General features: G+C 41.5%; 1 protein-coding gene across 2 annotated transcripts in view; it reads right to left on the reverse strand.

The window, feature by feature from the left end:
* Positions 1 to 13755, reverse strand: part of bcas1 (brain enriched myelin associated protein 1) — an 81349-nt gene that overhangs the window by 19673 nt on the left and 47921 nt on the right. For both annotated transcript variants that reach the window (XM_078418989.1, XM_078418990.1), the window contains 3 exons: positions 5320 to 5469; positions 4105 to 4167; positions 1747 to 1899 (listed from right to left, as the gene is read on the reverse strand). In XM_078418989.1, the coding sequence (XP_078275115.1) occupies positions 1747 to 1899; positions 4105 to 4167; positions 5320 to 5469 (366 nt within the window). The remainder of the gene's footprint in view (positions 1 to 1746; positions 1900 to 4104; positions 4168 to 5319; positions 5470 to 13755) is intronic.

The following is a 13755-nucleotide window of genomic DNA, read 5'->3' on the forward strand; positions in this document are numbered from 1 at the left end:
ATGTCCAGAAAGATTGATTAGTTTATGATTTTCACTGGTGACAAAGAAATCATTAGTGCATTCTGACAGCACATCTCAAACTTGTGACCTTTCCCATTAGGTTAGGTTAGTTTAATTTACTTTAGAGATACAGCGTGGAAACAGGCCCTTTGGCCCAGCGAGTCCGCACCGACCAATGATCACCCGTATGCTAGTTCTATCCTACGCACTAGGGACTATTTACAGAAGCCAATTAAGCAGAATTAGGCCATTCGGCCCATCAAATCTACTCCGCCATTCAATCATGGCTGATATATCTTTCCCTCTCAACCCCATTCTCCTGCTTTCCTCCCACAACCCCATTCTCCTGCTTTCCTCCCACAACCCCTGCCACCTTACCAATCAAGAATATGTCATTCTCTGCCTCAAAAATATCCATTGACGGTCACAATAGACAATGGACAATACACAATAGGTGCAGGAGTAGGCCATTCGGCCCTTCGAGCCAGCACTGGCATTCAATGTGATCATGGCTGATCATTCACAATCAGTACCTCGTTCCAGCCTTCTCCCCATACCCCCTGACTGTGCTATCTTTAAGAGCTCTATCTAGCTCGCTCTGGAAAGCATCCAGACAATTGGCCTCCACGGCCTTCTGAGGTAGAGAATTCCACAGATTTACAACTCTCTGACTGAGAAAGGTTTTCCTCATTATTATTCCCCTTATTCTTAAACTGTGGCCCCTGATTCTGGACTCCCCCAACTTTGGGAACATGTTTCCTGCCTCGAACGTGTCCAATACCTTAATAATCATATGTTTCAATAAGATCCCCTCTCATCCACTCTACATATTCCATTCTAAGAGGCATTCACTAGATAAGAAATATTGTACCATTGCTGCTGGGTCTAAACCCCAGAACATCTCTGGAGAAAACCCCAGTGGGAGCACTGTGGGGCCACTCTCACCAGAAAGTTTGCCCTGGATCAAGATAGTGGCCACACTCAACTTCCCAAGGGTAATTAGGGATGTGCACTCGATACTGGCCTTGCCAGTGGGACTTGCTTTCAATGGATGCACAGGAAAGTACATTTTTGATTCACATGCAACCTTTTGACCTAATTTAGATTTCTAAATATTAAGTTATACTTTTGTTTTCCTTTTGGCCCAGTGGGAAGACAGACTCAGGGATATTATATTTTAAAATGACAGTGATAATGCAAGATTATTGCTATAATTACCTTGTCTTCTTAACCATTAAGTGATCATGTTCATGGCTGCCTGATTTCTGATTGGCAGCTTTTTCTCAAATTATCTTAATTGCATTGCCATTAGTAAACAAGAATGGCTTTTAGTTTGTCTTTTTATAGCAGTGTCTTTCATGATTTCTGTAAATGGGTTGCTGAATATATATATATACAATTCTTCAATAAATATCCAAAACCCTTGTTCAAGTGAAATATCTTTTTAAATCATTTGAAGAGGTTAGACACAAAATGCTGGAGTAACTCAGCGGATCAGGCAACATCTCTGGAGAAAAGGAATAGGTGATGTCTCAGGTCGAGACCCTTCTTCAGACTGAAGAAGGCCCTCAACCCGAAACGTCACCTATTTCTTTTCTCCAGAGATGTCCCCTGACCCACTCAGTTATTCCAGCATTTTTTTAATCTATATTCGGTGTAAACCAGCATCTGCAGTTCCTTCCTACACGTATGAAGAGGTTAACTCAATAAGAATATTATCACCTTAGATGAGAAAACCTTGCTTACCTTTTGTTTAAACAGTTTTCCGAATGGACTTTGTGTTGGTGTCTTTTCTGATTTTTGTCTTTCAGACAAATCTGTATCTTTTGCCTTCAATGCCTCCTGTTCTGATTTGTGGGCCTTGCCTGCTGCTTCTTTGTGTTCACCATTTACCTTCTTCTTCAGACCATTCAGAAAAAAAAGGCCATTTAATTTCATTGTCACATCCCATCGTCCCTATTCACCTCAGCTAAGTAAAGGAAACATCAAATCCCCCTTACAGTCATTACAGTACCGCACTTCAGTATTTAGACATTCCCAAGTTACGAACGGATTCCGATGTTACAGAAAATACACAAAATCATTTGATACAGTAACCAAACCTCCATGGTATCGCAATGGATTGTGTTGACGAGGGCTAATTAATGTCAACATTTATTTAATGGCTACTCCTGGGTGAAAAAGTTCCTTCTCACCTCAGTTTTTTAGGCCATTTAAAACTTTGAGAAGGAACCTTTTCACCCAGAGAGTTGTGAATTTGTGGAATTCTCTGCCACAGAGGGCAGTGGAAGCCAAATCACTGGATGGATTTAAGAGAGAGTTAGATAGAGCTCTCGGGGCTAGTGGAATCAAGGGATATGGGGAGAAGGCAGGCACGGGGTATTGATTGGGGACGATCAGCCATGATCACAATGAATGGTGGTGCTGGCTTGAAGGGCCGAATGGCCTCCTCCTGCACCTATTTTCTATGTTTCTATGTTTCTATGCTTCCTACCTAGTTACAATGGTAGAAAATCATGATGTCTCATGCTCAATGGCTGGTATTGATAGGCTTGAAGTATCAATGCACATTACATTACTTAATAGAGTATCCTTAAACAAGTGTAAATGGAAGCGATTGCTTATCAATTTCTAAAGTAACTCTCTTAAGTGGCCTCCTAGGGTGAAACCTGCAGTCTGTTTTCTTAAGTCGCGATGGTGTCTGATTACAGCGGGGAGGTTATATAGCCTAAGACTAGTCTCGATTAAATGTAATTACATTTATGGCAGCTCATGCATAAGTATGAGGTGTTCATAAGTCATTCGTTCATAACTTGGTGAGGCCCTGTATTTAGATTGTGGTAGGATCTGAATTAATATGCCTTTATTTAGGCTATTTTTAAACCACAATCCTATTCCTAATCTCTGCACTCTTATCATTTCAAAGGAATAACACTGTAATAATAAACTACTCTTAGAATAAACCATATAGTTGTCACACGTGAATTAAAAAAATGATTATATTTAACATCTTCCTTCCAAGTTTCCACTCGCGCAAGTCTTAGCTATTACTGTTTGTGGTGAGTGGAAAGCTGGAAAATGCATATACAAATATGCAATTACAATGTTGAAACACTCCTTGAACTTATATATTCTACATATTTAGTGGTACAAATTAGCAGACGTGAACAGTCAGGAATTTTGACTCCAGTTTTTGTTGTATATTGAGCGACTAGTTACTAGCTCAAACATTCACCCTGTCATTTTTTTAGTTCTTATGTTAATTTAACATCAGCAAAATTAGACTTACATTTTACATTGTATTAATACTTTAAAATAGGAAGAGTGGAACTGAGCATAATTTTCTAAGTTCTTCTTGCACTAAATGGTATTCACGTTATTCCCTTTATCATGTATCTGTACACTGTTCAAGGCTTGATTGTAATCATGTATTGTGTTTCTGCTGATTTGTTGGCATGCAATAAAAGCTTTTCATTGTACCTTGATTCATGTGACAAACTAATCTTAATGTCCACAAATATTTAATCTTATTGTATAGATAATTCACCAATTTCCAAAAGTTCTCAGTTCCAAAAATTCCCAATATTGAACTTTAGTTAAACTAATCCCTGTGTTCTGTGCCCACAATAATAGGTTTAATAAATATATTTGTTACTGTAACCTAAATATATTGCATGTGTGCTGGTGATGCTCACCATATATTTATCATAATTGATTTTGGATATTTTCTGCAAAAATTGGCACATCCTTTATTAAATTCTGGCCCTTCCCATCAAAATAACAGGAAAAATATGCATTCAAAATGTCAATGAGATATAAGGAAATTGACAATGATTTACTTTCCAACAGTACAAATCTGCTAAATTACACCATAAACCAGTTCAGTGAACTCGAGAACATAAAGTCATTGATTTCCAAGTATGCTAACCCACATATTTTCCTACGTGAATAATATTGGAAAGTCATTGAATATAATACTGTCTCACTGCTTAAAAGGAACAGCTTTTCCAGGAAGAAAGTTGTAAGTTTGCTCTCTTGGCTGAAGACTGTCAACTACATTAACAGACAACAAATAGATGGATGAAACAATAATAAGAGCTTCACCTTGTCATCTGGTGCTTGATGTGAATCAAGTTCTGTCTTGGAAGAGGACTTTGTTGGGGTGACCTATAATAATAAACACACTGTCATTTCACTGGCAGATCCAACATAGATTTTTTTAAAGAACTATAAAGTTAATTCTAATTGTTGTAAGCTTTAAAGTCTGTTTAAAAGCATTTATGTGCCATTATATCAATTTCCCTTTAATTAAAAAGAGGATTTGCAATTTGCTGTGACTAATTCACTTTCCAGATGTTTAATTATTTGCTGTGAGTTTGAAGTTCTGCTTCTCGGTTTGATTTATATTTACCATTTGGGGTTTTCCTAATGGGCTCCATGGAGGTTCAAGAGAGCTTCAAGTTCCTTAGTGTTACTATCACCAATGAACTGTCCTGGCCCAACCACATTGATGCAACAGCCAAAAAGGCACACCAATGCCTCGACTTCCTGAGGAAATTTGGCATGTCTCCAGTGACTCTTACAAACTCTTAACAGATGCACCATAGAAAGTATATTGTCGGGTTGCATCACAGTTTTCTTTTGGAGCAGCTCTGCGCAAGACTGCAAGAAATTGCAGAGAGTTGTAGATGTAGCCCAGTCCTTCACACACACAAGAATTCCCACCATTGACCGTCTACACCTCAGAAAAGCAGCCAACATAATCAAAGACTGTCCCACCTCGGTCATGAAGGGATCTGAGGAAATCTTTTTCACCCAGAGAATGTGTTGAATCAGGAATACATAGTTTGAGTGAGTGATGAATGCAGGAGCTTTGACAGGATTCAGTAGGTACAAAGAAGAGCGTTGGAATTGCCAAGGGATGGAATACAATGGACTAATTGCTGGCAAATGGTCAGCGTGAATGTGGTGGTGCCAAAGGGCCGGTTTCTGTACTGTATAAGTTTATCACCTGCCAAGTAAAATGTGTCCGCACTTTAAAAAATAGTTTCCTGCCCGTCAATCAGTTTTGTTTTCCTTTTATTCGTCACTCGAAGATTTAAATGGAAACTATACGTTTTAATTTATCATTTTGATTTTTGAAAGTGCAATTCATTGATTCCGAATGAAAACTGACAACTTTAAAAAATGTTAATTAAGGAGACTTTTTGCTTTGCAATTTGTATATATTTGGGCGCTGGATTCTTCAAGCCCGCAGTAATTTTAACATCCCTGCTAACATACCAAAAATCACGTGAAGACTTAAAACAGCAAGCTTACAAGTGTTTTGAAGAAATTCATGACAGAATTATCGTCTGGAGGGGTCTCTGCTTTATTTTCCTTCTCAGAATCCTTCTCCGATGATCTGGCAGATGCTGGATTTTGAGATAAGTTGTCAGCATTGGATGATGTCTTACCATCACCAGTTTCCTAGAAAATAATTTCCAGATTATGTGTTACACAGCTTCTTGATATACAGTATGTATCAGAGACGAACAGAAATCCCCTGTGGTGGCTCACAATGAGTCAGACAATCCGCTGTTTCATAACAATGAGGATGCACGTTCCACCTGGGGATTAATAGGCAACAACAGAAATATAGCTTCATCATTTAGAAAGAAGGAATGAGGCTGCCTTCACTTTTTAAGCAGAACAGTTCCTGGAATAATGCATTGTGCACAGTCGGGTGAATAGGTGCGATTAGGCGGAAAGCAACTTGAGTAAATGTATGAAGAAACGAGGAATTGCAGGTGCTGGTTTGCAAAAAATTCATGAAGTGCTGGAGTTACTCAGTGGGTCAGGCAGCATCTCTGGAGATGCCCCTGACGCCACCTTCAGTGAAGAAGCGTCCCGACCCGAAACGTCACCTATCCATGGTCTCCAGAGGTGCTTCCTGACCCGTTTCGTTTCATTTTCTTTCTAAATGATTAAGCTAGTTTATTATTGTCACGTGCACCAATGATCAATGTAAAGCTTTTGTTTGTGTGGTATCTCGTCAAAGAAAAGACTGTGCATGAATACAATCTAGTCCACAGTGCACAGATAATGGATAAAGGGTACCGCATTTAGTGAGGTCTGATAAGGTCCAATTAAAGATAGTTCAAAGCTTTCCAATGAGGTAGATGGGAGATCAAGACCAGACTCTAGCTGATGAGAGAACCATTCAGTTGCCTCATCGCAGCTGGGAAGAAACTGTTCCTGAATGAGGAGGTGTGCATTTTTAAACAACTGTACCTCTTGCCTGATGGGAGAGGGAAGAAGAGGGAGTGACCGGGATGAGACATGAGTGATTCGGGATTTACTGCTTCATTTTGGGTTTCCTGCATTTTGATAGCAATACAGGCAGCTGTGTTCTCTTTAGCTAGAGGAAAACAAACTGGGCATCAACAGAGTCTATAATGGTCTTGGAGCTTGGCCTGATTTGAAGGGATAGTAAAGAGTCGGCAATGTAATTTCAGTAACACTACGGAAAGGTTTGATCAAACTAGGGGTGTAAACTCCAGTTTGGTTCACTGGTGGACTCCCAGTGTCACCAGTGAAGGCAGGGAAGACATGGTCTGATTACACTGTTGGGAGAAACTGTATGTGACTCAACAATGGATTGGCACTTCCCAAGGAAAAACCCAGATTAGGAGAGCAGTGGTCGAAAGAGGCTGAGGGTGTACTCTGGGACCACATTGAGTTGGTGGACTGGGACATGTTTAAAACCACTTAATTCAGCCTGAAGTCCTCAGTCGTCACCAGTTTCATCAAGAAATGCGTGGATGACTGCGTTCCGACAAGGACAGTTCAGGTCCATCCAAACCAGAAACCTTGGATGAACTCACCAACCTTGGAGAGATTCACTCTCTGCTAAAGTCCAGATTAGAGGCTTTCAAGTTGGATGATCCTACACTGTATGAGGAAGCCAAGTGTGATTACTGTAAAGATATCAGGGAGGAGGGGGAGTTCAACGAGATCTGGGTGTCCTAGTGCATCAGTCAATGAAAGGAAGCATGCAGGTTCAGCAGGCAGTGAAGAAAGCCAATGGAATGTTGGCCTTCGTAACAAGAGGAGTTGAGTATAGGAGCAAAGAGGTCCTTCTACAGTTGTACCGGGCCCTGGTGAGACCGCACCTGGAGTACTGTGTGCAGTTTTGGTCTCCAAATTTGAGGAAGGATGTTCTTGCTATGGAGGGCGTGCAGCGTAGGTTCACTAGGTTAATTCCCGGAATGGCGGGACTGTCGTATGTTGAAAGGCTGGAGCGATTGGGCTTGTATACACTGGAATTTAGAAGGATGAGGGGGGATCTTATTGAAACATATAAGATAATTAGGGGATTGGACACATTAGAGGCAGATAACATGTTCCCAATGTTGGGGGAGTCCAGAACAAGGGGCCACAGTTTGAGAATAAGGGGTAGGCCATTTAGAACGGAGATGAGGAAGAACTTTTTCAGTCAGAGGGTGGTGAAGGTGTGGAATTCTCTGCCTCAGAAGGCAGTGGAGGCCAGTTCGTTGGATGCTTTCAAGAGAGAGCTGGATAGAGCTCTTAAGGATAGCGGAGTGAGGGGGTATGGGGAGAAGGCAGGAACGGGGTACTGATTGAGAGTGATCAGCCATGATCGCTTTGAATGGCGGTGCTGGCTCGAAGGGCTGAATGGCCTCCTCCTGCACCTATTGTCTATTGTCTATTGTCTATCCCCACAGAGAATTTCATAACATGCTGGGTGTCAGGGATTATGGAGAGAAGGCAGGAGAGTTGGGTTAGGAGGGAGAGGCAGATCAGCCATGATTGAATGGTGGAGTGGACTCGATGTGCTGACTGGCCTAATTCTACTCCTTTCACTTGTGAACTTATGAGCTGGAGGTTGAGTTCAATCAGGATGCCAGTTTGCAGTGGCAGGACCTAAATACTCACCCACCCTCCACTGCCGCTGCCCACCAACCCCTTCCCCTCATCCTTGCTTCTTTAGTTTAGAGAGTTTAGAGATACAGTGCAGAAACAGGCCCTCCACACCAACCAGCGATCCCCACACACTAACACTATCCTACACACACTAGGGACAAATTACATCTCTACCAAACCAATCAGCCTACAAACCTGCACGTCTTTGGAGGCTGGAAGGAGACCGAAGATCTTGGAGAAAACCCCGCAGGTCATGGGGAGAACGTACAAACTCCGTAGAGACAAGCACCCAAATTGACAAGATTGAACCCAGGTCTCTGGGGCTGTAAGGCAGTAGCCACCATGCCACCGTTCTTCTGTTCTGAATCCCTCCCTCTTTTCATTTCCCCTATTCATGGTTATCCCATCAACCACCCACATCGCTACCCCTGAAGCTCCTTTCCAAACCTCTTTTCTCCAAATCTTCTCCTTAAAATCCACCCCTGAGCAAACACCACATTTCTTAACATCAGACCTTTGGCTTGGCATTCAGATTTGTCTGCCTAGAGTTCTGTGAATTGCCTCTGGACAAATTTCCACATCAAGGACATGTTATAAATGCAAGCTGTTATATTTATGCCATATCAGGCAGTGCGGTTAGACACAGGGAGAAGAAGTGTTAGATTTTTATTGCTGCTTCAAGCAGTTACTGGAATTGAAACATTTACATTTTCTCAAGCTTGAAGTGATTGGCAAAGGGGTAGACTGAATAGGAACTTCAGTGAAATAAATCAATCAATCCATGATTTGGAGAAGTAATAACATTTACTCCAATTGTAAAAATATCAGATAACTTCATTTACTAATTTAATCACAGCAAATAGGAAATTAATGAATATTGATCAGATTTGAACTCTAATTCTCTACTTCTCTGCTGTTATCAGGCAACTGAACCATCCTAGCACAACTAGAGAGCAGTCCTGAACTACTATCTACCTCATTGGTGACCCTCGGACTATCTATGATCAGACTTTACTGGCTTTACCTTGCACTAAACGTTATTTATTCTCTTATCATGTTTCTGTACACTGTGCATAGGTCGATTGTAATCATGTATTGTCTTTCCACTGACCGGTTAGTACACAACAAGAGCTTTTCACTGTACCTCGGTACACGTGACAATAAACCAAACTGAATTGTACTTTTATGCCGTTATACTTAAATGTAAATTGTCCAGGCTACAAAACTGTACACATTAATATTGTATTCGATCTTTGATAACTATTTTGTGAATTTAAAGTGAAAAATAACAGTAAGCTCATTAATTTGATAGTTTGATTTGTTCCAACCCATGAACTGTTTTGAACAAGGGCGGCACAGTGGCGCAGCTGTAGAGTTGCTGCCTTACAGCACTTGCAGGGCTGGACACCCAGCTTCCATTGAGTGCTGTCTGTACGGAGGTTGTCTGTCCTCCCCGTGACCTCGTGGGTTTTCTCCGAGATCTTCGGTTTCCTCCCACACTCCCAAGACGTACAACTATGTAGGTTAATTGGCTTGATGTATGTGTAAAATGGTCCCTAGTGTGTGCAGGATAGTGTTAATGTGAAGGCTGATCGCTGGTATGCGCGAGCTCTGAGGGCCGAAGAGCCTGTTTCCACGCTGTATCTCTAGACTGAACTAAAATAAATTCTCACAGACCTGTGAGCGAAGCCCCTTGTGAGCTCCATAGGAAATATTTTAAAATGGCTTGGAAGAATAAAGATAAAAATAATAAACACTGATAAAATATAACGTATAAATATGAATTGATAAAATGAAATGATTCTGGGAAGTCAAAAGTCTGCACACCAACACTGCCAAATATTTTGCAATACAGGAGTCTACACAGAAAGTATTCTGGTTCCCTCCTGTTATACATTATATAAACAATCATATTTTGCACGTGGTAATAAAGCTGCATCGTTTAAAGATCAATGATCTAAGTGTTCGTGAGCCATGAGGAATTCAAAACAGAATACTTTCAGTTCTGCCCAAAGAAGGAAAACAAATTACGAAGGGGGAAAGCTGAAAAATACTATTATTGTTTTACGGCCTTTGGAAAATAAACTGTAAATTGATGCAGTGTTGAACTTCGAGCGAACAGCAAAGTCTTATTAAAATGACTCATTTATTGTTACTGAAATACTAGCTGCTGGCACAGGATAATGAGGTGCTTGTGTCCACACCAGCAGATGTTTTGAAAAGAACGCAGTATAATGGAGAATGCCAGTGCTGGGATGAACACACAGCTTTCCTGACCGAAACGGTTGATGTTTCATCTGCCAACGCGTTCCAAAAAACGATCGTGCCATTTCTCACCTTCCTCCCCTATATTTGTTTATTGATGTTTTCTACAATTTCTTAAAGTTTTCAAATAGTTATTTTGTTGTAAATGATTGCGATTTTTACATCCTCTCTCCCTAATGGTTCGGAGTTAAAATTGCTTGGCAAAGAATTCTCTTCACGTTGCCTTTTGCACAGAATTTGAAAAGATAGTAATGCCATTGTGCAAATTAAACAATTAAACAATTGTCTGCTGATAATGGTGGCCATTTATTGATATATATTGAATTGGTAGGGCAGTTTTGGCACAAAAGTTGTAGCAAACTTAAATTTATACTGGAATTCCTACTCATTCTTGCTTGCAATTTGCCCTTACCTTTTATGACTGCAAATTTCATTGAAACACAAGACTCAGTGATCATTGCCATTTGTTGGTTCTGAACACAGTACGCTTGCTGGTTTTCCTATAAGCTTCAGATCTGTTCATGTCTATATCCAGAACTTGGCTATAACTGTCCAATAAGTATTGCAGGTAGTTAAAAGAGAACAAAAGCACAGATCTGCTGTACAGCAGATATCCATGGTGAGCCTGACTTGTGTAAATGCAGGTGAATGACTCTTGGTGTAGTTGCCAGTGGCACCATTAATTTACTTAATATCCCAAAGCAAAGAATGACATATGCAGAAGGCTGTTGCTGTTAGAGCCTCTGAATTCTGGGTTCTGGGTTCAATCCTGACCTTGGATGCTGTCTGTGAAGAGTTTGCACGTTCTCCCTGTGATCGTGTGGGTTTCCTTTGGGTGTGCTCTGGTTTCTTCCCACATCCATAGATGTGCGGGATTGTAGGTTAAGTAGTCTTTGTAAATTGCCCCTAATGTGTGGGGAGTGGATGTGAAAGTGGGATAACATAGAACAGGTTTGTAGGTTAATTGGTTTGGTATGTGTAAACATTTTCCCTAATGTGTGTATAGGATAGTGTTAATGTGCAGGGGTCGGACTCGATGGGTCGAAGGGCCTATTTCCGCGCTGTATCGTTAAACTAAACTAAACCTCGACCCACCACCCTACTAATTCCAACAAGAATACATTCTTGACAATTGCAGGAAATAAATTCGTGGAAATTATTACCAAGAAGGAAATGCACTGGGGACCTGCTGCATTTTATATTGTTTTTTAATATTGTTTTTAATATTAAGATTTTGGATGGATTATTCATTCCACTTGAAAGCCAATGGTGTAGAATCTCCAACAATGGCACGGTAGGCTTGATGCTAATTTAAAAGTAATGAAGCCCTTCACCTTCTGCGTTCAAGTTATGAAACACACTTTACAATCCACATTCCACAGTTCACATTCAACCATGAAGCAACTTGGCTCATTGATGAAAATTACTCACTGCATGTAAAAAAAATACGAAAAGAGCTCAAAAAAGATATGTCAAAAACTAAAATTTGGCTGGTCAAAGCTAAGGGTATATGAAATGCCAGTGAAGAATAGGAGAGAAGGTCTCTCAGCAGACTAGAATAGCTTGCACTGTGCTGGATCATTAATAAAAGTCAGCAAAAAGTTACATTGAGAAAATGCTGCCCATCTATCCTGTGAACTATGAGTAAACCTCTGTAGTTCAATTGGTGTGATTGGCTGCGTCCACATTTATCTGCAATTTCTTGCGGTCTTGCAAGTCTCCATCCTGAATTAAATTGGGTTTGTAGCTTTTGCAGAGCACAAACATACAAATGCACAGCGATGTAACTAATAGGCTGCAATAAGACCTCAAGAAACTGCAGAGAATTGCTGAAGCAGCCCAGACCATCACACAAGCCAACCTCCCTTCCACTGACTCCATTTACACTTCATACTGCCTCGGCAAGGACACCAGCATCATCAAGGACCAGGCTCACCCCGGTCACTCCCTCTTCTCCCCTCTCCCATCAGGCATGAGGTTCAGAGGTGTGGAAATGAATACCTTCAGATGCAGGGACAGTTTCTTCCCAGCTGTTATCAGGCAACTGAACCATCCTATTAGCAGCTAGAGAGCGGTCTTGAGCTACAATCTACCTCACTGGATTATCTTTAATCAGACTTTACTGGACTTATCATGTATCTGTGTAGCGTGGATGACTCGATTGTAATCACATATCGTCTTTCCACTGACTGGCTAGCGCACAATAAAAGCTTTTCACCGTACCTCTGTACACATGACATCAAACTAAACTATACTAAACTAAACTAGAACTGTTGCCTCACAGCCTCCCACTTCTACACCCCCTCTCACCATTATCCCAAACTTCCTTGTCAATAATAAGCTCCTCTTTAATGTAGATCAGTGAAAATTCATTAGCACCAGCAAGGCTGGCTGAAGTATTGTGCGACACTATGCCAATGGCTGTTGTAGCCATGGGGCTGGGCACCAGAGGCACAGCTACATGGACGTCATATTCATTCCTTCACATAGCACTCCACTGCTGTGCTAGTGTAGTAAAGAACATGACAACTCTGGAAATGGACCCAGCTCCAGTGTGTAAGAGGCTGGCTCCTTGGCCTGGAATTGGTCGTGAGGTTTGCCCACCAAATATGGGTGAGGAGGAATTAAGTTTAGAATGGAAATTTAGCCCGAGGGTGGTGAATCTGTGGAATTCATTGCTGCAGATGGCTGTTGAGGCCAAGGCATTGGGCATTTTAAGAGCAGAGATTGATAGGTTCTTGATTAGGAAGGGTGTCAAAGGCTAAGGGGAGAAGGCAGGAGATTGGAGGTGTTGAGAGCGAATAATAGATCAGCCATGATCAAATAGTGGAGTAGACTCAATGGGATGAATGGCCTAACTCTGCTTCAATGTCTTATGGTCTTATTGTCTTGTGGTCTCAGTCAGGGAGTTGGATTAGAGCCTTGGTTGGGGTCATGTCATAAGTGATAGGAGTAGAATTAGGCCATTCGGCCCATCAAGTCCACTCCGCCATTCAATCATGGGTGATCTATCTCTGCCTCCTAACCCCATTCTCCTGCCTTCTCCCCATAACCTCTGACACCTGTACTAATCAATAATCTATCTATCTCTGCCTTAAAAATGTGTCCACTGACTTGGTCCCCACAGCCTTCTATGGCAAAGAAATCCACGGTCAATAGACAATAGACAATAGGTGCAGGAGTAGGCCATTCATCCCCTCGAGCCAGCACCGACATTCAATGTGATCATGGCTGATCAGGGAGTTGTGGGGGAGGGGTTATGGAAGGTTTTGGTGGTGTTGGTGAGTTAGGGGAGGTGGGTGCTGGATACCCTGCAGGAAAATAGCTGCTATGATCGGGGAAGGGGTTTGTGGTTGAGTGGGTAATGTTTCTAACAAAGGGGTCAGTAAGGCAACCTTTCTCAGGGAGTTCCCAGTACAGGGCTTGGGCTTGCAAGCTGGCTGCTTGTTTTGAGAAAGCATGGCAGATGCATGGTAGAGCTGCATCTTTTCAGTCAGAGAGTGGTGAAGGTGTGGAACTCTCTGCCTCAGAAGGCAGTGGAGGCCAGTTCGTTGGATGCTTTCA

This window comes from Rhinoraja longicauda, chromosome 22, assembly GCF_053455715.1.
Source record: "Rhinoraja longicauda isolate Sanriku21f chromosome 22, sRhiLon1.1, whole genome shotgun sequence".
Classification (NCBI taxonomy): domain Eukaryota; kingdom Metazoa; phylum Chordata; class Chondrichthyes; order Rajiformes; family Arhynchobatidae; genus Rhinoraja; species Rhinoraja longicauda.